Source organism: Ambystoma mexicanum, chromosome 9 (genome assembly GCF_040938575.1).
Source record: "Ambystoma mexicanum isolate Mex_15411 chromosome 9, UKY_AmexF1_1, whole genome shotgun sequence".
NCBI lineage: Eukaryota > Metazoa > Chordata > Amphibia > Caudata > Ambystomatidae > Ambystoma > Ambystoma mexicanum.
In genome coordinates, this window is record NC_090931.1 from 562478844 (window position 1) to 562503433 (window position 24590).

Sequence of the window (24590 nt, forward strand, 5' to 3'; positions counted from 1 at the left end):
GATAAAAAAAAAAGGGTAAAACAAAAAAAAAAGGGGGGTTGGGGGGGAACCCCCCCATTTCGAATAAAAAACATATTAAAAAAAAATTCGACTTTTTTTCGAGATTTTTTTGTTCGAGATTTTGTCATTCGACCTTTTCAAATTCGACCTTTTCACTATAAACCCCCATGCAGGTAGACGCTCCAAAAAGAGTTTGATCAGAAATAACTACATTGGTCATGTTTATGTACAAACATGCAGGTGATTCCTTAAAATGTCCATCAATCCTGGTTTTGTTAGTGCCCTCCTTCCATTCCTACTCCTTTTTTTTCCTGAGCTAACATAGACATAACACTGACTACTATGGTTAAACGTAGGACTGCCTTCCACACTCTGCGATGTCGCAATGGACACTGGGCCTCATTACGACCCTGGTAGTACGGAGTGAAGGGCGCCGTAAAAGGTGCCGGCGCCGCTCACTCCGTACCTCCACATTACGAGTTCCCCTCACGGGACACGGTAAGCACGCCTGGGAAAACCAGGCGTGCTTACCGGGTCCCACGAGGGGAAGAGGGAGCAAACAACGGGCCATCTCGTAATGGCCCGTTGTTTGCTCCCTCTCCCATTCCCATTCAGCCCTATAAGGGCTGAAATGGGAATGGGGAAGGACCGTGTCCGGGTCCTTGGAGGGAGGAATTACCGGGCCTTCCGAACTCGGAATGGCCCGGTAAATCCTCATTCCGAGGACCCGGACCCCGACGCGATTTCGGCGGCAGCCATGCCGCCAATAGCGGCATGGTTACCGCCGAACTCGTAATGAGGGCCACTTACCTTTACTGACACTTTGCTCTTGTGAACATTGTAGACCGAAATCCAAGCCCTATGTGCTAGAAAATACAATGGGCCTCATTACACGGTAGGCGGTAAACCATGGTGCTATTAGCACCATGGTTGCCGCCGGTACCATACCGGCACCACCATGGAGGAAAGGGGAATTACCACCCCATTCTAAGGTTGGCGGAGCGATAATTCCCCCTTTCTCCATGGCCCTTCCCCATTTTTGCCCCATAGGGCATAATGGGAATGGGGGAGGAGCTAATTACGGTACCGCAAATTGCGGTACCGTAATTAGCACCAAGGTCCCTTTGCGGGTCCCAACTTTAACGGCTGGTCTACACCAGCCCTTAAGGTCGGGTCCCGCAAAGGGACCTCGTAGTAAGGCGGTAAGGGTTAACGGTCACCGGTACCCTTACCGGTGACAGTTAACCCTTACCGCCTTCCGTGTAATTAGGCCCAATGTTGTGCTATCCTTTTCCCATGCATGACAGTACTCTGGTCTCCTTGTGGCCACAGTTCCCGCCTCCTGTGGAGTTTTCATGCCTGTGGTTTTATGGTTCCATGGACGTATATTTTTTTATTTTTGAATGTATGCATTTTTTATTCAATAATGCAATGTGCTTTTTCAAAGTACTGTAGAAAATTGTTTAAATAATATGGCTTGATTTACAGGACATGATGGAATCCCGAAGAACTGGTCTGACTGAAACTTTTAATGTACACCGACACAATATAAATCCAGATATAAATGTTTGCATAGCGCCCAGATCGGAGAACAAGAGGGAACTGCAGGATCCACCAATGGAAAAGACACGTGAAATTGGTACAGTACCTTTTTCTTGTTCATTGAAAGTCTTTACTTCTGGAAATCTGACTTCAAAGTGCTATTAACATTTGCTTATCAATCGTAACAAGAACAAATGTGAGGATGGTGCATTATGTTAACCATTTGTGGGCTAGCCGGTACTGATTTCCTTCTCGCTACCTCTAAAAACCCCACGTCTCTATACTGGGTTTCTGAACTGTCAGTGAATGGAGTGCCCTTAAACTTAGTCACATAGTCCAAATCCCTATGATTCACCTTTGACATCCCGTATCCAAATGTAACAAACTCTCCCAAAACCAACTCAGACAATTGATATTTTATTTCTATCACGCTCGTACAGAAGTGTTGGAAACAATGATCCCTCTTGCTGACTTCTGAATGTAGCTCAAGCTTTAGTTTTTTCACTTAGACTTCACCAATTCTCTCGAGGGCGGGGGAGCCACCCTGGAAAGTCACAGCATCCATGGAGTCTGGACCCGTCAGGAGCAGGAGTCTCATAACAACTGGCTGGAACTGAAGGCCATCTGGCTAGCGCTCAGAGCTTTCCTTTCGGTCATTGGGGGCAAGGTGGTCCTCATCCAGACGGACAACTCTTCCAGCATGTACTATGTCAACAAGCAGGGGGGTACCAGGTCCCCTCAACTGTGCAGACTAGCCGTCAGCATGTGGGAGTGGGCCCTGGAGAACAAACAACATCTACCTCACGGCCGTCCACCTTCTGGGGAAGTCCAACTTGGAGGCGGACAGGCTCAGCCGACTGGGAGCGGACAATTATGAGTGGCAATTAAATGACCTGGTGTTGCAGATCTTCAGCAGTTGCTGCCTCCCTTGGATGGATCTTTTTGCTGCCTGGGACAACAAGAAGTGCCAACAGTTCGCTTCCTGGCAGGGGCAGGGCCCTGGCTCCGTGGGCGACGCATTTCAGATTCAGTGGAATGGCATGACAGCATATGACTTCCCTCCACACCACTGGTCCACAAGGTGATCTGCAAAATAAACAAATCCTGTCACCTCAGCATCATTCTGTTATCTCCATGGTTGCTGGCGAGACCATGGTTTTTGGAGCTGGTCAGCCTGTCTGATAGGCCACCCCTCCACATGCCGACGAGCCAAGTAACTTCTTCTGGCGCAACAGGGGGGCAGGGTCATCCACCCCGCGCCACAGAAATTATCCCTCGCAGCGTGGTTACTAAGCAGATAATGCTAAGGCATCTCAGACTAACCTAGAGATCATTCAGGGTGCAAGGAGCAAGGCTGCCAGGAGCCAGTACAAGAGTAAGTGGACTAGGTTCTGTCACTGGGCAGACTCTAAGGAGATCGACCCCTTACGTACAGGTTGGACGATGTGCTCTCCTTCTCGGAGCACCTTACACACTCAGGCGTGCAGGTGGACACATGGCGCACGTATTTGGCAGCCATAGGAGCATACAGATACTCAGAGGATGAAGTCATTTCCTCTTCCAACCCGATAGTCAAGAGGCATTTGATGGGCCTTGCCAGACTTTACCCGCCCATCAAAAGAACACACCCTGTGTGGGACCTCAATGTAGTGTTGGGCGCCTTGGCGCACTAGCCGTTCTAGCCAATGGTGTCCGCGGACATCAGGCTGGTCACCATTAAGACACCACTGCTAGTCAGACTCACTTCGCCTCACAGAGTCAGCGAGATCCAGGCTCTGGTGGCGTCAGAGCCCTATACTACTTTCCACAAGGACAAGGTAGTCTTTCGGACACACCCAGCGTTCCTACCAAAGGTACCCTCTGCTTTCCATCTAAACAAGGAAATAGTCCTCCCTACGTTCTTTGCCGAACCTAAGGAGAAGGCTCAGAGGGTTCTGCACTTGTTGGATGTCAGACGCGCTATGAAATTCTACTTGGACAGGACCAAAGGCTTCCGAAAGTTGGACGCACTGTTTGTCACCTTTGGCGAGTCAAGGTCCGACTATCAGGCATCCAAGGCCTCGATAGCACGGTGGATGGTTTTGCCCATCAAGGAGGGCTATGGGGGGCAGCACATGCCACTTCCAGCTAACATGCACGTCCATGCTTTCAGAGCCAAGGCCACGGCCATTGCATTGCAACTGCAGGTCCTGCGGCAGGTCATAAGCAGGGCGGCCACCCGTTCGGCTTTCTGCAAGAATTACTGTTTAGATGCTGGCTCTAGATCAGACGTGGCTTTCGAACACGCGGTTCTAAGAAAACTATTTGCTTATGGAGGGTCTCCTCTCCACCCTTGGTCTACACTCAGCTGTAATCGTCCATGCAGTATGGATGAAAGGGGACGGGAGGTAAGAGTAATTATAAGTTACTCACTGTATCGTTAATCCCCTTTCCTCCATACGTCCCACCATCCTCCCCCTAATAATACTGGTGTCATTAGGCAATGTTAAATATTTTCGACGCGTCAATGGGGACTGAGGTGTGGCGCCGGTGGGCGGAGTCATGTTAGCACATGCTCCCAGGGCCGCACCCCTGCGCGCCTCTAAATTTAAAGGTGAAGAAGGTTTTTTCTGGTGAAAAAGGTTCTGTCTCCCATCCCTAGGAAGGGACACCCATGCAGTATGGAGGAAAGGGGACTTATTAGTAAGTACCCGTATTCAATAAGCCCACACAAGCGTCATAGCCAGTCTCTCCCCAAATCACCTGCTGACTTTATAAATTCAAGGCATTCAAATAACAAGCTGTAGTAAGGTGAAAAATGCTAACTAAAATATATTCATAGTTGCCTAACTCATCATCAAATGGTGATCTATCAATCTCTTTCTCTCGCCCGCTCTATCTTTCTCTCTCTGTAATCTCCTTCTCTGCTGTATCTCTTTGTGTTCGTGTCTCTTCTCTTTTTTACTTTCTTTGGGTGAGAGTCGCAGTTGCTAAAGCCAAATGAGTTGTTGTTAACAGCAGCGCGACTTAAGAAAAATCACGGATATCTTGATAGGATGGCTTCTGTGCTTTTTTATGATTAAAAATACAATGAGAGCCGAAGTGACAGAGGCTTCCCAATAAGCTTGGTATTTGGAGACACAGATTGTCATTGCATGTGTCCTGCAAGGATGCTGTCATCACACTGGGGGTGCTTTGTCTGAATGAGGAGAAGTTAGTGAACACGGATAGGCTCTGCAGTGGGTGCTGGGGATCTTGCAGATCTTGTAAGTTGCCGGATGACCAGGCTCCAAGGCCTACAACTGCATTTGTTGTTTTCTACTTTTTTGTTATTTCTTAGTGAGCTAAGCTGCAGATGTAGCTGATCTGCTCCAGGACAGGTCATAAACAGCTCTGCAGGACCGGTCAGGATGCACTCAGTTGAGCACTATTCCCAGCCTCATTCCAACATCTTTACCTTTACCAGAGTTTTACACTTACTCTTACACAACTCGACGCCTGGAATGAAAACCCTTCTTCAGAGAAACCCCTAGAGAAATGATAGATCTTATTCGATGTAGGTAGAGCCTCTCCCTCCCAGGGTGGCACCATCATAGGAGCACATCACGCTTTTTCGCTGAGCTCCTGGTTATTCACACTGCCCCCCATGGTGGCCACTAGATATCTTTCAGCTCCTCACAGGGAACTGGTCCGTGAATGCACTTAACTACCATTGGATAAACAGACCTTTGTGACCAAAGCCTTTGGGCTTGCTGTGACTGTTTTGCTCCCTCTACTTTCTCCCACTTCCCTGATGCTCTGCTCTGGATCATTCTATATTCAGCACTGTACTGAATGCCTAAATACATAGCTAAATGAGAAAATACCTTGCAAGGCCTAATGCCCACTCTAAAAACCCTAAAACAAAAACATAATGAAAGTGCAAATAAATGTGCATCAGTGCCAATTACATTGAAAAATGCGTGTGACAAAATGACTGTTGGATTCAGATCCTTGATAGGGTGGAGGTTGCCACCCAATATTGAAGGTGAAACAAGTGAACCATTGACATGTTCGAACATTCTTATTTGAATAACCTTTGCCTCATTTTGATGTAGCTGTCTGAAATTTGGACTTGAGAAAGTCTGTCCTCTCCCCCACCACTCCCAAAATAGAATTGGGCGAAGGCCATAGCCAGGGCCTTTCAGTCTAATTGGTACACAGTGGCAGAACCCATGGCCAAAGGCCCTGACCAGTAGGCCATGGTTATATAATACTTAGGGGCATACTAGCAGTGGCCGAAGGACCAGTGGCCATGGTGCTTTACCAGTGGTCCACTTGGCCACAGTCTTTTATCTTAATTGGTGCAAACAGGCCACTGGCCATTGGACAGTGGACATTGGTTATTTACTACCAGAGCTGTTGTAAGAAATAGAATAACAGAACCCCTGAGAATCAGGGAAACAACTTTAGTCAAGAGACAATTAGGTGAAACAATTGATCTAAAAAAAAAGATTTAACGTGGCAGGTCTAGGAAGTAACAATAACCTTAACTCAAGAGTCTCCCTGTTAATCAGCCCATGAGCACCTAGATGTCACAGATGACATCAGCAATGGCATCACAAATGGCAACATGAATGACACCAATGGGGACTCCATCCATCATGAATACTTGTCATAAAGAGAAGTCTCTCAAGACTTACCTGAACCACTTTGACCACAACCCTTTTTACACTTTTGTAGACCCTATTGTGAGGACACAATGTAGTTATCGTCAATAAGTCTCTTTTTTCATATCCTCAGTGATTTGGTTACTTGTTGCTATGTGATTGGTGGCCATGTTGTTAAATCATGTTCGCATTGTATTCCCTGAAGTACCCACATGGTTTAATACTGGAGTTGTGGGATTCCTCAGAGGTGCATATGCGACCTAAAAATGCTGAGCACTCTGCAAGTTTCCTTCATTGCCTGTCAGTGAGACTCTGTTGCCTAACAGCAGCTGCAGGGCTATCTTAACCTAATAGTGCTCAGTCCATGTAGTCCAGTGATAGGCTCATGCGGCAGAACACCTCTGCTGATCATTGTTGCAAGCATCACAAGACAGACAGACTTAAAAAGTTGTATAAGACCATTAACATAGTAGTTGGCAGAAGCTCAGGTATATGCCTCTGGTGCCTCTCTTGAGAGTGTGCATTTGAACATGTACTGAAATCCTCAAACTCAGATAAAGTTCAAAAGAGAAGAAGCAACAAGGGGTTAATTCCATGAGTCACAGTGGACTCTGCTAGGGCAGTTTTCGTCTCTAGGTACTGCAATCCCCTGGAAAGTAATTGGTTGATCAGATCTTGAACACTTTGTTAATGACTTCTATGGGGACCAAGGTTATCAGAGTCTCAGTCACTTTCCTTCTTGGTGGATAACTGGTTGGAATATTTGGCCCACTTTTTAAAACCCCACATAATACATCACTGAGCAACATGGAATTGGTGCAGCATGGGCCTTCGCTGCAGGATGAGTCTCCTTTACAGGTGATTTCAGACAGGAACATGCAAATATCACAGCATTCTACTTTAACCTTACCTCAGTGACAGGATGTCATGTTCTGCCCAATAAAGTTGGGGAGATGGGCACAGAAACATGCACACCATGCGAGACCACTCTTTTTACAACACTCAATCAAAGCACCATAGTTAATCAGTTTGACTGACAACACACTTTTTGTTCCAGGGAATACACTCTTGCCTTTAGTGACCCTGTTGCAGATGCCTGAGTTGGATGCATAATTTGGGGGTTTAGGCAATTTTCAGTTCACCTCTTCCTTCTATAAGCTCCCTTCTTTTTTCTTGCTTCTTACTGTGACATATGTTCCCATGCGAACTGTTCCACCTCCTGCTTCAGCTTTGTTGATCAGAATCAGCTGCACAACACCTTTGATAGTTTCATGACTTTTGCTGTTATGAAAGATAATTGATTGGAGATCGAAGCTCAGGCTCTATTCTGGCACCACTCCCATTGTGCACTATGCACGGACACACACATTCCCACATGCTTACACACACTTAGGAGCCCCCAGAAGAACTCTCATGCATACTTGGGCACTTCTGGAATGGTCTGCGAAAGGATTGTTAAACTCTTGGATAATTTATGATAGGTTAATGTTTTGGTGGTTTTCCATCCAGAGCTGCTGGATGTTTGGCTCAGTTTAATGTCAGAGATTGCAGAAGCATAGTTCCTGATATTTGTGAAGGCCCAGTGTCACCGTGAGGCAGCTACAGATGATTCCTCAAGCAATACAACTAGCTGGGAGACACTGGAGATGGAGCGCTGAAGTTAGGGTTTAAGACACATTGGCCCTGTCTGAAGGAGCTGCATCTAGTATGGTGAAATGTTGCAGGAGAATTCCAGCAAAGCTACTCAAACTTAATGGGCACGTATTGGAGAACAGGCACTTTCATTTCATGTCATTTGGCATCTTTAGTAGCTGCAGGTCAAGGACTATTAACCTGCTGGTGGGTGCCAGTTTTGATACTCCTTCCTTCCATGGATCCCTCATCTATATATATCTCCCAGCACCAGCTGCTTTTCAGAAAGTTTTCTGCCGCCAGCAGGCACAGCATAGCTCTGTGTTGGCTCTGCCCGACACCTCTTCACCACCTGCACAAGACATGTTAATGATAAAGGTTTTTATACCGTGTACAGGTGCCATTTGCGTGGCCTGTCAGTGCTCTGGCGGTTCTATGAAAAAATAATTGAGGAAGGAGAGGGTAAGGTTAGTGGGAGGAGCGGGAAAAGAGCAAGCAGGCTTTGATGTACTGTTGGCAGCTTCAGTTCAGATGCGCCGTTCACTGAGTCTGGGTCCGAGATTCGGAGGCAGCCACCATGTGGTGTTGTGCAGGGATGTGTGTGCTATGTCTTTTGGTTGTGGTGTTGTGAAGTATATGCAGTTTGCTTTGCAGAGGAGATTTGTTTGTCTTTAGTGCAGTATGTGAGAGGTGCATGAGGAGGGTCGAGTGTTAGTATTAGTTCACCCAAAAGTGAGAAATGGCTAAGCAACACAGTTTGCGAGAAACTGAAGAAATGTCTAGAGAGCAAAACTGTGTTGCTTACAAAAGTATCAAAATGTTTTTATTTACCATGATACAAAGAATTCAAAAAAGTCAATTAATGACATATTACTTTGATAAACATCAATTAATCACATAACACGACAGCATAGGTGAACAAAATACTTGGCAAAAATTAATCCATCTCAACAGACATTCATAGTGCAGCATCCAAACCATACATCATACATAGTGACATTCAACCAACCAACAATGGCTAAAATTGACTGAATTGATTAACATTGCTTGCCAGTTGGGAGTGGGACAAACATTCATCACATCCCTTTTAATTATTTTAATGTTTAAAATGTATTTAACAAACAGCAATAGAACTCATTAAAAACAATCTATCACAAGGGTGGATCTGAGAAGAAGAATGTTATGTAGATCACATCCCTAAAGAGTAAGCTCAACCGGTTTCGACGTAGAGTGTGTAATGGACAACGTCTTCATCAGGAGATACAAGGCGAGAGGCTGCAAGAGAAGAGCATTACTGCATAAATATGCGGCAGTGTCCCATCTCATAAACTAAACTCAACAATAGATTGTATATAGCCACCATGTGCCACCTGTTACAGACCAATAAACCTTAACATTTGTGCTGGGGAAGTATACCTAAATAAGAATGACCACAGTGGCAGAGTTTTATTTGAAAAGCCGGAGGCGAGGAAACCGGCCCCGAGAGTGTAAAAAATAATAACAGAAATTGGGAGCACCATATAGGCCAGAAGGTCAAGATAGCACAGTCAAAGACCACCAAAAAAGCCCTCAAACAGCAGAAAATGCCATGACTAAATGAATGACAAAAGAAGAAGCATGCTTAAATATGATGGGTTAAACAAACCTTGTACGAGTAGCCATTAGCATGCAGGATGGAAAAGAAGGGTCGTATGCTGGAGTCATACCGCCAATGGAACTGTGACTAGTCAAGAGTGGGAAAATAATTGGAGCACACATAAGTCCAGAAGGATAACTACATTAACCAACAGAACCACATGAAAGCGGCCAATTGTTACCTGTAATTAACATGGCGCTGCTCTTGGTGGCCCCCTCCAATAATAAATATGATGCGGTGGCCTCCTGGATGGTAATGCAGCGAAGAAAGTCGTGTCAGCGGAAGTGCGCCTGATGTACTGTCAAGCAAAGAATGATGTTAGCCTAGACCACATTCGTCGAAGTAGGGCTAAGGACATCCCAATGAAGCCATGCACAATTAAAAAGTAAGAGCTGCAGGAACACTCCTGCCACCAGAGGCAATGGGCCCTGTTACAAACTAATTAAAGCGTGATGTCAAGTAGCTGTGTGCCGGCCTGATGGGGCGCGGTGCCACATAAGGGCTAGGGCTAACAATCACACTGCTAAAATGCAGTGCGCCTGAAGCTGAAACTGGTTAGAAAGTTGAAATTAGCTGGCTGCTGGCACAAATCAAGCAGGAAAGAAAACGGGCTTAGGTACATGAACAAGGAGGGCCTATGATACTGCTGGTTGGGTGGAACAGAAATCTTCGTACAGCTCAGCTGCAGCTGAAACTATGTATACATGCGAACGCAAAACTACGTCCGAGGGCAAAGAATGTGCAAAACTAAAACAGCAGTTTAAAATGCACACGTACTTACTTGGGACTTGCATCAGGAGTGGCGTGGGCGGCTGGAGTTAATGAAAACAGCCCAGCCACAGAACGCAGTGTTCATGCTGCATAGTCCATAAGCCGGCAGCCCACTAAATACGTCTCTGCTATGGACGTGAATCACGTGGGTGGAGGCACATCACGTGGCCCCAATGAGCACGTAATAACGTGTTACGTGTGCGTGAGAGTCTCAAGGCAGGCCCATGTTGGAAAAAACAAACAAAGTGCCGTATCATGAGTAGACAAACGGGATTAGCATGCAGGTCCAACCTCCCCAGAAAAAGAGAGGCCATGTGCTCAATGCCGCCATGGTGCAGCAAAAATCGAGGGTGACCTGATTGCAAAGTCAAGTAGTACAAAAGTAATTGGCAAAAAACCGCCATGTCCCACTGTAAACCAAAGGTAAGTACTCGCATTGCAAATGGAGTATGCAAGGATAATTGAAAGTGACCTCATGAACATAGAGACCGAAATGTAAATACAATTCGTCCAAGTGCAGGGCTCAAGGATGCATGGGGGAGACATAATGCCTAGTATGACCCAACAATAGAATTAAATGTAGGACTCCTGGACTGGCATAAACTGCAGCAGATGGGCTAAATTAACTCTAGGCATATAATAATGGAAACTATATGACTAATAGAGGTGGCATGGAACTAAGGTAGAGACTTTGTGCAACGTAAGACACCTATACAAGGAAACTGTCTATCTGCTACTGAACTCCCATGTTTCCATGGAGTTCAGACCTTTGTGGAGGGTACCTAAGTTAAAAATCCACATTTGTTCTTTGTAGGCCAGTTTGTTGGTAGTTTGCACATGTCCACTTGCTCCGATTTTTTCGATGCAAAACCATCTTAATGAGTCTACATCATGCCCCATCTCAAAAAAGTGAGAGACCAAAGGGGCAGTGAGACAACGCATCCTGATCTTGGAGCGATGTTCATTGATGCACACATGTATCTCCCTGGAAGTCTTACCTATATAAAACAAGTTACACGGGCACTGAATGGCATACACAACATTCTTGCTTTTGCAAGTGGTAAACGTAGGCAAATCCCATCTTCTGCCTTCATTCTCAAAGTGTGTAATCTTTTTGGAAAATCTGCAGGCCATACAAGTGGTACAAGGGTAATGACCTACCACAGGTTGAAGGTTAACATCCCTGACCACATTGCGTTGTAATGGTAACCTGTTGGCTCTTGTGAGCTTCTGTGCCAGACTCTTACCCTTTTTGAAAGCAAAAAGAGGTTTGTGCAAGTTAATTTCAGCGGAATTCAGAATTCTCCAATTCTTAAGAATAATCCCCTTGATGGACTCACTGAATTTGCAGAATGTAGAGACACAAACAATTTGTTCTCTTTCTTTGTTTTTGGGACGCGCACTGAGTAGAGCATCCCGGTTGGTGTACCACACTCTTTTTCTGGAGTGTTTGATTAACTTTTTGGGGTACCCCCGAAGTAACAATCTGGCTTGTAGTACATCTGCATGTTTGTTAAAATGGGAAATGTTAGTACAATTACGCCGTAACCGTAAAAACATACCATACGACAAATTCCGTAGTAAGCTTTTTAGGTGTTGACTCTTGAATTGCAAAGTTGTATTGCGTTCTGTAGATTTTCTATATAATTCTGTTTGTAGAAACCCTTCATCAACAAAGATGGATAAATCAAGAAAGGCAATCCTAGAGGTGGAAAATTCAAAAGTGAATTTGAGGTTGGGATCAACCTGATTAAGCCAAACCATAAATCTGTTCAATGTAGCATAGTCACCCTCCCAAAGCATTAGGATGTCGTCTATGTAGCGACGGTACAACTTAATATGTTTGACAAAGGGGTTGGTGACATTGAGCACATGATTTTCTTCAAACAAGAACATAAAAATGATGGCCAGATTTGGGGCAAAAGTGCAGCCCATCGCCGTGCCCTTAGTTTGCAAGAAGTAAGCATCCTTAAACTTGAAAAAACTGTTGGACAGCACCAATTCAACACAATTAATAAGGAATTCAGTAGGGACAGCATGAGGGAGAGGCCGTCTGTCTAGCATAATGCGTAGACTAGAAACAGCTTTATCTTGAGGGATGGTAGTATAAAGCGCCTCAATATCCAAAGAGACCAGAATTTGTGTAGGAGGAATCGAAAGGACGTGCTTCAACCAGATTAATGACATCCCTGAAGTCCAAAAGAAACGTGGGAGTGGCCATAGCAAGTGGTTTGATAAAAGTGTCTATATATTTAGACAAAGGTTCTAAAATAGAACAACAACCAGAAACAATGGGACGACCTGGAGGTTTCAGAATGTCCTTGTGTACTTTCAGAATAATGTAAAAGAGCGGAATTCTCTCTTCAGAAAAATTGATGAACTCATGTTCCTTGGAAGACAAGAATCCTTCACGAAGACCACTTTCGCTCAACGTGAGAATCTTCTTTTTTATGGATGAGGAAGGGTCGCCAGTGATTTTTTGATAGTGACCTGGTATGCTAAGAAGTCTGAGGACTTCTTGATCGTACAGTTCTGCATCCCAGACCACTATCCCCCCGCCTTTATCGGCGGCTTTAATCACTATAGTGGGATCTTGAGCTAGAGAGTCAATTGCATGAAATTCTGCAAGTTCTAAATTAGGTCTTAAATTGCTTCTGGGATGTGTCAAACATTTGTCTAACTCCTTCAGCACAATGGTTTCAAAAATTAAAACTTCAGGTGGAAGATCAGCTGAATTGGGTGTGAAAGATGAGGGTTTGGCCAAGCCCGAGATGTTATTTTCACAGGTATTCTCTTTGTCAGCGAAAAACACTTTCAGTCTAATTTTCCTCAGGAACTGTTGGATTTCACTAGTGAGATGCATCGCACTGGGCGTTTGTGTAGGAACAAACGAGAGGCCTTGTTTTAATATGGCTAATTCTGGTTCAGAGAGGGTGCGAGATGATAGATTAAAGATGGGTAATAACTCATTCACCACCTGTAGGACCGATTGCGGGTTTGAAAATCCCGGTGCCCTGCGGGGGGGCATTCTGCAATTGCATATGAGGCTGTCTGTATGGGCCTCTGCTCTGCTGAAAATTCCTGCGGCCTCTGGTGCCGCCCCTTCCTCGAAAAGGGTGAGTCCCTGAATTCGAATTGGTGGGATCTTCATTACCTGAACTATTTGAGGAGGTATCAGAGAAAGTGACACCCCGCCTCCTACCAGCCCCTCCGGGCTGGTTGCCCTGTTGTTTCCAAAAAGTTTGAGGATTAAAATCTTCCGCCAAATAAGGGTAGACAATCTCTTTTTTGAACATAGAATTGTCCTTTTTGAGTTTATTTTTCTTTTTTTCAAAAGTTGTATTTTTAAACTCCAAGAATGATTTTTCTATTTGTTCAAGTTTTTGTTTGGCTTCACTAATGAGAGTATTGGCCAAAAATGCCTTTTCTTGTTCAAGTACAGTTTCCATAATTTTTTGACTAAGGGCATCATTACGAATCAGGCGTTAAGGGGTTAACGGTGCCGTAAACGGCGCCGACCCTTAACGCATGATTCCGAGGTCCCTTTGCGCCATGGTGAGTTTAACGCCTGCTTTTTGCAGGCGTTAAAATCCATGGCGCTAAGGGACCATGGTGCTAATTACGCCACCGTAATTTACGGTGGCGTAATTAGCGCCTTCCCCACTGCCATTATGCCCTATGGGGCAAAAATGGGAATGGGGAAGGGTAAAATGGGAAATGGGGATTTACCGCCCCACTCACTTTGGAATGGGGCGGTAAATCCGCCATCCACCATGGTGTAAACGTAGTTTACACCATGGTGGTAAGGGTACGACCCAGGCGGTAACTTACCGCCTGGGTCGTAATAAGGCCCTAACTCTTTGAGCAGTGGTGATAGTGAAGACTAATAAGTCGCGACTGCACTTAGTCGCCACTTGACTAAAAGCCACTTTATATTCCATATCATCCAAAAATAAACAAGGGATGATCTTAACCTGTAAACCTTGCGGAATGATGCTGGACTTAAGGTATTCCTTCAGCACATGACCATGCATCTCAGTACGGAATTGTTCTTTTTGAGTCTGAGAACTGCATCACCTGAAGTATTATTGTCCTGAACTGGCAGTTGTAGATTTTCAAAAAACGACCGGCCTTCAATCAATTCTGCTATTTGTGCTTCAGTGAAAGAAATGGTGTCTGACTCTGCCACTAAGCAAACACTAAGCAACACAGTTCGCCAAGATGTGAGAAATGGCTAAGCAACACAGTTCGCCAAGATGTGAGAAACGGCTAAGCAACACAGTTCGCCAAGATGTGAAAAACGGCTAAGCAACACAGTTTGCCTGGATGTGAGAAATGGCTAAGCAACGCAATTCGCCTAGATGTGAGAAATGGCTAAGCAATACAATTGGCCAAGATGTGAGAAATGGCTAAGCAACACAATTGGCCAGGATGTGAGAAATGACTAAGCAACACATTTCGCCTTGATGTGGGGAGCTAACACATTGGATCGATGTGCGGAGTGTGGTTGTCTTATGAATGTGGGTGTATGCATTGGATTGCAGGCTTATGGGTGGTGAGGTAAGAGAGTAATATAAGAGTAATAAGAGAAGTGGGTCAGTTTTGAGGGGTGCATTGATTGCTCTCCCTACTGTCCGCACCACACTTGCTTTGTCAATTGGCGCTAGTTGACGGCTGCATGCCTCCCCCGCTGACACTGGCAGACACGATCTGGAGCTGCTTCTGTAGGAACTGCCCTTTTCCTAGGGGACCCTAGCTGAGGGGGCTGCAATGGGTGTGGGTCTGACCTGCAGGCTGGATTTCAGAGAGGCACCAGGCTCAATCAGGGTTACGGGGTGGGAGGCGGGAGTAGAGAAAGAGCTCAGGGAAGGGGTGGCTCGTGGTGGGCGCAAAACAACACCCCTGAGCAGCAGGATGCAAAGACAAATCAGGTTGAATCAAGCTATAGTCGGCAAAACAAGCTCCAAAACACGAGGTTCATCAAAGGCTGATGCACACAATATGTGCACAAATACAACTCTGAACACGCCTCTGAGCGGCAACATGTTAAAAAAAGGCCAGTCAAGTGAAAAATAGCTATTATTGCGAAAATGACCCCCTAAAAACGATGGTAATGAGAGGCTGATGCACACGATATGAGCACAAATACAACTCTGAGCGGCAAAATGTTAAAGCAAGGCCTCTCAAGTGAAAACCAGCTATTATTGCCAAAATGACCTCCTAAACGTGATGTTAATGAGATGCTGATGCACATGATATGAGCACAGATGAAAATCACAACACGCCTCTGAGAGGCAAAATGTAAAAGCACGGCAAGTCAAGTTAAATCAAGCAATTCATGGCTAAATAACCTCCAAAACACACTGCAGAGCGGCAAGATGTAAGTGAAAGGCTAAGACTGTAGAATATCGGCACACAGAGCACAGAGCTGGGAGTAGGACACTCACCTGAACCCAAAAGCTGCATGATGTCGGGCCAATATATGTAACCTCCGTTAATTTTTTCCACACACTCTGCCCGCTAGTAGGAACACTGCTCTTAGCTTTATTCATTGCTAAATTTGTTGCTACGTCTCAAATTAATTGCTATGCTGAATCCGACTAGGTCTTTGGGGTTCAAACTCTGTGCGGATTGCAGGTTTCATATGTCTGTTACTGACTCCTACGTCCCATTCCCTTTCCCCCATACTGTATGGGGATCCCTTTCTAGGGATGAGAACCTTTTTCACCAGAACAAACTGTCTTTTCCCTTTAAATGTAGTAGCGTGGGGGTGCAGCCCCGGGTGCATGCGCTCCCTGGAATCCGCCCACCAGCGCCACACCTCAGTCCTCTTTTCCGCTGTGACGGGAGCTGACCTACCTCACGAATGTGGTGGTTGAGGCCGTTTTGTGGTTTGTAATTCCACGCGTGTCAAGTCTTCCCCACGGACAGCTGTCCCTACAATTTTATTTTTATTTCACTTTTTAGATTGTGTTGTACACCGTCCTCCGGTGCCTCACCCCTCCCTGGCGCATGTCGGGCCGCGACGGGATTCAGCAGTGCCCGGTCTGTGACGGTTCTTTCCCTATGTCAGACCCGCATGCGCTCTGCCTCCTGTGCTTAGGTGAAGACCACGGCTGGGAAGGTTGCACACTGTGCCATGCTCTTACTTCCCGGTCTCTGAAGAACCGGCTGGCTAGGTTGAGAGAGCTCTTCAACGGATCTCCTCCGGACCACATAAAAGTGTACGTAAGGAGACTAAGAAGGTAAGTATATTGTTCTCAAATGCACCCCGCAAAGGCAACTCATTCCCTGGGTAGCAACCTAACAGGAGTGGCTTAGTAGCCTCTGTTACCGGCAAGGGCAGCAGGGCTCAGATAGCTACAGGTCTAGCATCTGAGGGGTCCATGGACTCTCCCAGTCTCTTACCTAAGGGGCCACGTGGCTCTTACCGGGCCAGATCTCGAGGGGCTTTGCTCTGATACCAGGCTTAGGCCTGAGGAGGATCTAAACGCAGTGATAAAAGCACTATCGTTACCATGTCCGTGGGCGAACAGCCTACCAGGTCTACACCTGAGGTGTAGGGCAGACCCAAGCCTACACAATCAGGCAAACAGGCGGAGGTCAAAGACAGTTCACCCACAGATCCACGAGCCATACGTGAGGTGGTACACGCTAAAATGGTGGCATAGCCAATCAAAATGGCGGCACGTTCAGAGGCGCGCGTTTCCAGAGAACCCCAAAGGCCGGACTTCACTCCCAGGGTAAAGTGGTCTCCCATGTCCACATAGCAGATCACATGGTGCACTTCCTACCCAACCCCATTGGAGGAAGTGTGCAACACAGAAGCGGTCTACTCCCATACCAGACACAGCGAAGGGAGAACTCGGCCATGCACACCCATCCAGACGGCCGTGCTGGTATAGGAGCGTGGCTCACCAGAGTGTGACGAACGTTTTTTTGAAAAGTTCCTCATGCTCATGAAATCTCCACAATTGGGTAATATTCTCAAGGGAATCATTCAGGACATGATCCCACCTATGCTCCCTCAGCAGCCGGTTCCAGCTCCACCAGTCCAGCCACTGTTTCCGATGCTGTCACCAACCCCGAGTACAGTGGTGGCATTGTCTCAACCCACGGAGGCCCCGGCGCAACCTACCGACATAGTCCAAACCCCCCCCCCCTCCAGCTGCCCTCCCAAATACACCACCAGCAAATTCTGGGGACCTGCAAGACACAGCGGATGACACAGGTGATGAGGAGGAACAAGACACCTCCTCCTCTGGAAAGGCTTTCCATGACAGGTTAGCCGGAGTGGCGGAGTACCTGGGAATTCCTCAACCGCAAAAGGAGCAGCTGAGGAGGGGGTCCTAGCAGAGGTACTGACCATCCGCTCGTCCACCAGGTTGGGTATACTGCTGCAAAAAGATGTGGAGGCCCTGGCGAAGAAGGGCTGGACAAAATCCCATTCCACGCAGCCAAACAACAAGCAACTTGACGCAAAAATACAAGCAGGCAGAAGACGACTCTCTCCTCCTGTCGGTGCACCCATAGCCGCACTCATCAGTCATTGTGGCAGGGTCAATGTACGCCAAACCTCAGACTTCCACTTCATCTTCCACTTCAGCCCTTTTAGGCAAGGAGGAGAAGGTCCTATAGGCCTATGGAAAAGGTATATTCCAATGCCACTCTCCACTTGCTGGAAACCAATGAAGATGCCATGCTAGAAGCTGTACATCATAAATGGTGAAGAGAGATAGCCGAATTCCTCCTGGACCTTCTGATTCACACACAGGCTTGGTTCAAGCTTGCAGAAGTCAAAATAGTGGTGCAAGACACAATGGAGTCATCCGTGGGTCATATCGATACAGCACGCAGGGCCATCTGTGTGGCTACGGACAGGAGGTGGACTTTGCGGCTCAAGGCCACTAGGTTTAATCCGGACGTGCAGGACCGTATTTTCGACCTCCGATTTGAAGGAGGGGACCTTTTCCACTCTTCCACCAATGAAGAGTTGGACAAGAAAAAGACGAGCTCTCAAACAGCCAAATCACTGGCTATACTGGAAAGGCCAGCTTCTAAGAGCTTTGCACAGGGACAGGCGCGATCTGACAGAGGATGTACCTTTGGTGGTTGCAGAAGCTTCCAGGACTGCCGCACTAGAAAGCCCAACAGATCCCCCAGCCAACATCGGCACAAACAGCAGCACACATTTCACAAGGGCTTCTTCCAGTCCCCCTTCTAGGCACCAGCTTCAGAGGGAAAGCAGCAGTGATGGGGTCATCAAGAGCCACAGCTCTCCAATGGGGGGGCAGGCTTGCCCTTCACTTTCAGTCCTGGCGGACTCAAGACTATACCACAAGCCCCCCCATTTCCCCTCCGCCTCCCACATATTGGGACGCCATCTCTCTCTGGTAGCAAGCAAGGCCATAGAGGAAGTCCCCCCTCGCAGAGTGGCCTGGGGTTTTACTCTCATATCTTTGCAATACAGGAGAACCAGGCAGGCGTGCGGGTTGTCCTAGATCTGTACTTCTTAAACCTTTACCTACCCTTTCAAAAATTCAAGATGATTACGCCAGCATTGATAGTGGATTCCATGTGTGGGGGAGACTGGACATGTTCCCTGGATCTGAAGGATGCATATCAACACGTCCCGATTTGGCAGCTCCATCGGTCCTTCCTATGGTTTCGTGTCATGGGCTTGCACTTCCAATACAGAGTCCTCCCATTTGGCCTCAACTCACTCCCATGGGTGTTTACAAGACTCATGAATGCGATGGCGGCACTACTCTGGTCAGAGGGCCACCATGTATATCCATACCGCAACGACTGTCTGGTTCACGTGGAATCGCCAGCGGAAGTCGAGAATACAACAGCCAGACTAATGCATACACTCTATGAACTAGGGCTCTCTATCAACCTCAAGAAGTTGCAGCTCCAGCCTACACAGTCCTTGACATTCCTGGGCCTTATCTGGGATACGAAAGCAGAGATGATATTATCCACTGCGAACAAGGTTGCGGTGATCATAGCAGATACGGGGCATTTCATCAGCAGGGCGCTGTCATGACCACGGGCCCCAGAACACAAAAACCAAACCATCTAGTGATGGGGGCAATGGGTCACTTGACTCACTTATGTCCCTTTGGGACTCATAAACACAGGGGCCCTGGCTGGACTCAGTCCTGGCACCTTTGGCGCCAGGCTCATATAGAGATGTGAGCAGGAACACTTTATTTCAGTGCAGGAGTGCTTTTATTTTACTTCAGTGCACAGTTTATTTCAGTGCAGGAGTGCTTTTATTTTACTTCAGTGCTAGAGTGCTTATATTTTACAAGAACTTTCCAGGTGCTGAAAGCCTTTATTCCGGAGAACATCCCCATGTGCTGACTCTTCGGGCGTGGCTCCCTAGGCCTGGTCTTCAGGTGCTGACTCATTGGGTGTGGCAGGGCGTGGCAGCAGGCAGGCCAGAGCTACTGGGCATAACCAGGAACAAGACTATATAAACCCACCGATCCCTCAAGCAAATGCTTTGCGTTACTTTGCATCTCTGTGCAACGTGACGCTCACCGGCGCCTGGACCAGCTACTTACCTCGTGATCCTGCAACAACAGCATCCTTACCTGGACCCTGTCTCGCATCTCACAGCAGCGCTCCATCTTCTTGGCAGATCCCGAATCGACGCTGCAGCACCTGCGCTCTCTGTCCCACGAAGCCGAAGTCCTGAAACGAGAAAAGAAGACAAGACAAGGTTAGAACTCCCCAAAACACCCAACCCAGGGTTGCAACGCATTTAAAACCCAATGCGCACCCTAAGGCACCATTAAAGGCTACTTACCAGCTGTTGGACCATCTCAGCCCCGCTCCTCCGTAGCGCCGGCTCTGCTTCTTCTACCGCAGCTACCGCCAGCACTGCTACACCACCTGCAAGGGGAGAGAGAGCAGAGAAAAGAGACATTGGCCCTCATTAGGACCCTGGCGGAGAGGGTTTTACGCCGGCGTAGTGCATGGCGTACCTCTCCGCCAGACTACGAGTTCCCGTAGCGCCATGGATGATTTTTACGCCTGCTTTTTGCAGGCGGAAAAATCCATGGCGCTACGGGACTTGTTGTTAATTACGCCACCGTAATTTACGGTGGCGTAATTAACGCCTTCCCCATCCCCATTATGCCCTATGGGGCAAGAATGGGAATGGGGAAGGGTAAAATGGGGATTGGGGACTTACCGCCCCGCCAAGGTCGGCATGGGGCGGTAAGTCCGCCAACCACCTTGGCGGAGTTGGCAGCTTAGCGCCATGGACCATGGTGCAAATTGCACCATGGTCCTCCGCCAAGGTCGTAATGAGGGCCATTACCTATAAAGGGCCGAGAACAAACTTTACAAATGCAATTACAACAGTGCGAAGACAAGCGGGCAAGTGGAAACAAGGGAAACACTTACCTACAAGAGAAGTGGACCAGTCGCAGCTGGCCTGGACTTCCATGACAAGGGACCAGTGAAGGAACTCAGTTCCCTTCAACAAGCGCCCCTGCCAGAAGCAGCAGGACGGAGAGCTCATCATCATCATTCAGCAGGTGAGCCTCAAGAGTAGTGCAACCCCAGGGAAGCCACATCCAGGGAGAAGAGGTCTGGAGAAGGGGTCAGGGACCACAGGCTACATACTCATATGGCCCTCCCTTATATTCACGCAGGAACCGCACTGCTCATCACCGCAGTTCCCCACACAGACGCAGAGGGAGGAACAGACAAGAGGATTTTCATCCCTGGGAGGGCTGCGACCGCGCCCCAATGCCTCCGCAGAGACCAGGTGGGAGTAACAGAACACAAAGCCTCCTACGAATTTCTGCCTGGGCGTTATGGAAACTTCAGAAACGGACTGGTTGGCCAAGTTACTGGGAGAGTTATGGGCTGAAGTTCATGCCTCAAGACAGGAAATCAATGCCTTAAGGAGGGACCTCATTGTGAATCGAGAACGCACAGACGATTTAGCAAAGCAGATGCTCCAAGCACAGGCTGGTCAAGTCCCATTACCATTACCGGGGCTGGCCCACCCTATTCCACCATCACAGTCAACGCCAATGCCCGTAGAGGTGGTTCTTCCAGGGGCGGTTTCCTTAGCTCAGCCCGAACGCTTCACTGGTGATCCAAATAAGTACTTAGTATTCATGAATCAATGCCGCCTTCATTTCCTGTGCAGACCTGGGGCCTTCCCCAACAATCAATCTACGGTGGCATCTGTACTTTCATATTTGGGAGGAAGTGCGACAGACTGGTCTATACCCTTGGTAATTCAAGATGACCCCTTGCTTCGGGTCTTTGGGGGTTTTCAGCGTGAAATGGAGAAAGTATTTGCACGGCATGCCCAAGGTCAGGCTCTGGACCACAAATTATTGTCACTCCGGCAGGGTAACCAAGATTTGTTAACCTACATCGCCTCCTTCAACCGTCTTATAGTGCAAACAAATTGGCCAGAGGGAAAAAGAACCACGCTCTTTCACCGTGGATTACGAGGGGAGTTTAAGGACATTCTAGCCCAAGTAGTAAATCCCCCAGAGGGGTGCGCTGAATATATTGACCTAACAGTTCAACTCGATCATAGATTGCAGAATCGGAAAATGGATAGAGCCAGAGCTGAAGGGCGGTCGGTCTATGTGCGACCCCGTGAGAATCAGGCAAAGCCGCATGAACGGTCGGAACCAATGCAGATCGGGGGCTTGCAGAGTCCTCTCACCAAGGCGGAAAGAGAAAAAAGAAGACAGCAACAGCTCTGCTTGTATTGTGGCAAAGCAGGACACTTTCTCTGAGAATGTCTGGTGAAACCACCCACGAGAACAGTCGGAGCAACTGACAAGAGTGAAGAAGTAGAACTGGACTCGGGAAACTCCAACGCCCAGCAAGCGTAGGGGTCCACTTGTCGAGCAGTGAAAAGGAACTAATACAGACCTCGCACCTTTTTGCATACAGAGGAAGCACTGCACAGAGAGCAGAAAATATTTCCAGGATTGGTTCCTAATTTACTGAGACCAGTGTGTACTAAAGTAGAAGGAGGTGCTAGCTGGATATCATTCAACTTGATGAAGATGGTCAGAGCAATAAGGCATGGTCCTTAAATCTGGGACAGTAGACACATATGGGGCCTCATTACACGGTATGCGGTAACCATGGCGCTATTAGCGCCATGGTTGCCGCCGGTATTTTACCGTGTATGCCTTGGTTGATGGCGGAATTATCGCCCTACTCCAAGGTGAGCGAGGGCGGTAATTCCCCATTCACCAAGGCACTTCCCCATTCCCATTTTTGCCCCCATAGGGCTCAATGGGAATGGGGAAGGAGCTAATTACGGTACCACAAATTGCAGTACTGTAATTAGCACCAAGGTTCCTTTGTGGGCCCATTCCTTAACGGCTGCTAAAACCAGCCGTTGAGGTTGGGTCCGGCAAAGGGACCTCGTAGTAAGGCGGTAAGGGTTAACGGTACCGGTGCCCTTACCGGTACCGGTAAACCCTTACCGCATTCCGTGTAATGAGGCCCATGGTCTTTTGTGCTAAGGAAATTGTGCACACAAAAAAGAAGGCCCTGTGGAGGATCTGTCTCTGAAACATCCCGAGTGAGTCTTCACCTATGGCTTCCGAAGTAATCTGATCCACCCTACTAGATCTAAAGGGACATTATTGTTGTTCCTGTTGTTTGTCCTGAAGATGGTTGTTGTACATAGTGGACTGACTAAAGTCTAGAAAATACAACCTGAAACACGTGTCAACCTACTGCCTGATTAGGGACAGGCAGTTATCTATATGTTAAGACTGTATCAAGAGGATCGAAATTGAATAGTGATGTACTAGATTATTATAGTGTGACCGAAATTTGAGGTTATAGAGTATTTATGTGAATGCTGGTATGGTAAAGTGAAATGAATGGAATGTAGGGTTAAATGTTTCTGTGGATCTTAAACAAGTGTAAATTGTGTTTTACGTTTTTAAACAATTTTACACCGTTTGGTGTTACTTTATAAAAAAAATATTTAAAAACTTTGAAGTGAAAGTATTGAATCATTTGTTATTATTCATAAAAAGACAAATTAATATGTTGTCATCCTCCATCTAAGGGTTCCATTTTGTGTTGTGTTGAATATTTAGCCCATAGGACCCTAGATTTTTGGGCAATCCCCTTTATTATTGAAACTCACACTTAGTCATCCCGGTGCTCTTGGTAGACCACAAGCGACCATCGAAAATGCATGCTTTAGAAGCATATATTGACAGTGGAACTCTGGGGAATTACACTGACCAAGATTTGGCTATCCGGATAGCTCTTCCTCTACGACAGAAGCAGAGATCGGAAAATGTTACAGCGGTTGATGGATCTCAGTTATCATCTGGTCCAGTGACGCATTATACCGAAAAGGTTACGCTTCTGTGTCAGGGAGGTCACCAAGAGGGCATCACCTTCGATCGCATTGGCGCTCCTCAGTTCCAAATGATATTAGGAATGCCTTGGCTGGGAACCCATAATCCCAAGTTCAACTGGCGTAAAAGAGTTCTGACTTTAACCCAAGACTGTGCTAACACCTGTTTCAACAAAAAATGCTTAGTGAAAGATCACACCAAACCAAGTTCAAAGAAAGGAATCGTATTAGGTCTCACCGGTTCTTTACGCTCTGAATACCTGGATTACCTAGATGTATTTCAAAAGGAGCAAGCGAATACCTTACCCCCGCACAGAAGGTACGACTGCCAAATTGATCTAATACCAGGAGCCCAGATTCCTTATGCCCTAACGGAGCAAGAAAACCAACATTTAAAAACATACTTGGATCAGTATTTAGCCAATGGCTTCGTTCGCCCGTCAAAATCCCCTGCTTCCTCTGCCTTATTTTTCGTGCCTAAGAAAGAGGGAGACCTGAGAACCTGCATTGACTACAGAGCCCTCAATCAGATCACGGTAAAAAAACGGTACCCGTTGCCACTCATTCCTGAACTTCTGGATCAAGTAAAAAATGCACAAATTTATACCAAATTGGATTTCCGAGGGGCCTACCATCTGGTAAGAGTCAAAAAGGGGGATGAGTGGAAGACAGCCTTTCGCACAAAATATGGCCATTATGAATATCAGGTTATGCCCGTTGGGCTATGTAATGCCCCGCAGCGTTCCAATATTTTATGAACGATGTGCTCCGTGAACTATTGGACGTGTGCGCACTTGTCTATATCGACGCCATCCTCATTTACTAAACCACCAAGGAGGATCATGTCATACATGTCCAGGCTGTTTTAGAAAGACTTCGACAACATCGGCTGTACGCCAAGTTGGAGAAATGCTTCTTTCACGTGACGGAGGTTGAATTCCTCGGGTTTATACTCAAACTGCGAGGGGTACACATGGACACGCACAAAGTAGATACC

The 24590-nt window shown here is 47.0% G+C and overlaps 1 protein-coding gene across 1 annotated transcript in view; it reads left to right on the plus strand.

Annotated features, from left to right (window-relative positions):
* Positions 1-24590, plus strand: part of TEX14 (testis expressed 14, intercellular bridge forming factor) — a 116288-nt gene that overhangs the window by 15810 nt on the left and 75888 nt on the right. The window contains exon 3 of the mRNA XM_069613932.1: positions 1489-1639. Coding sequence (XP_069470033.1) covers positions 1489-1639 — 151 coding nt within the window. The remainder of the gene's footprint in view (positions 1-1488; positions 1640-24590) is intronic.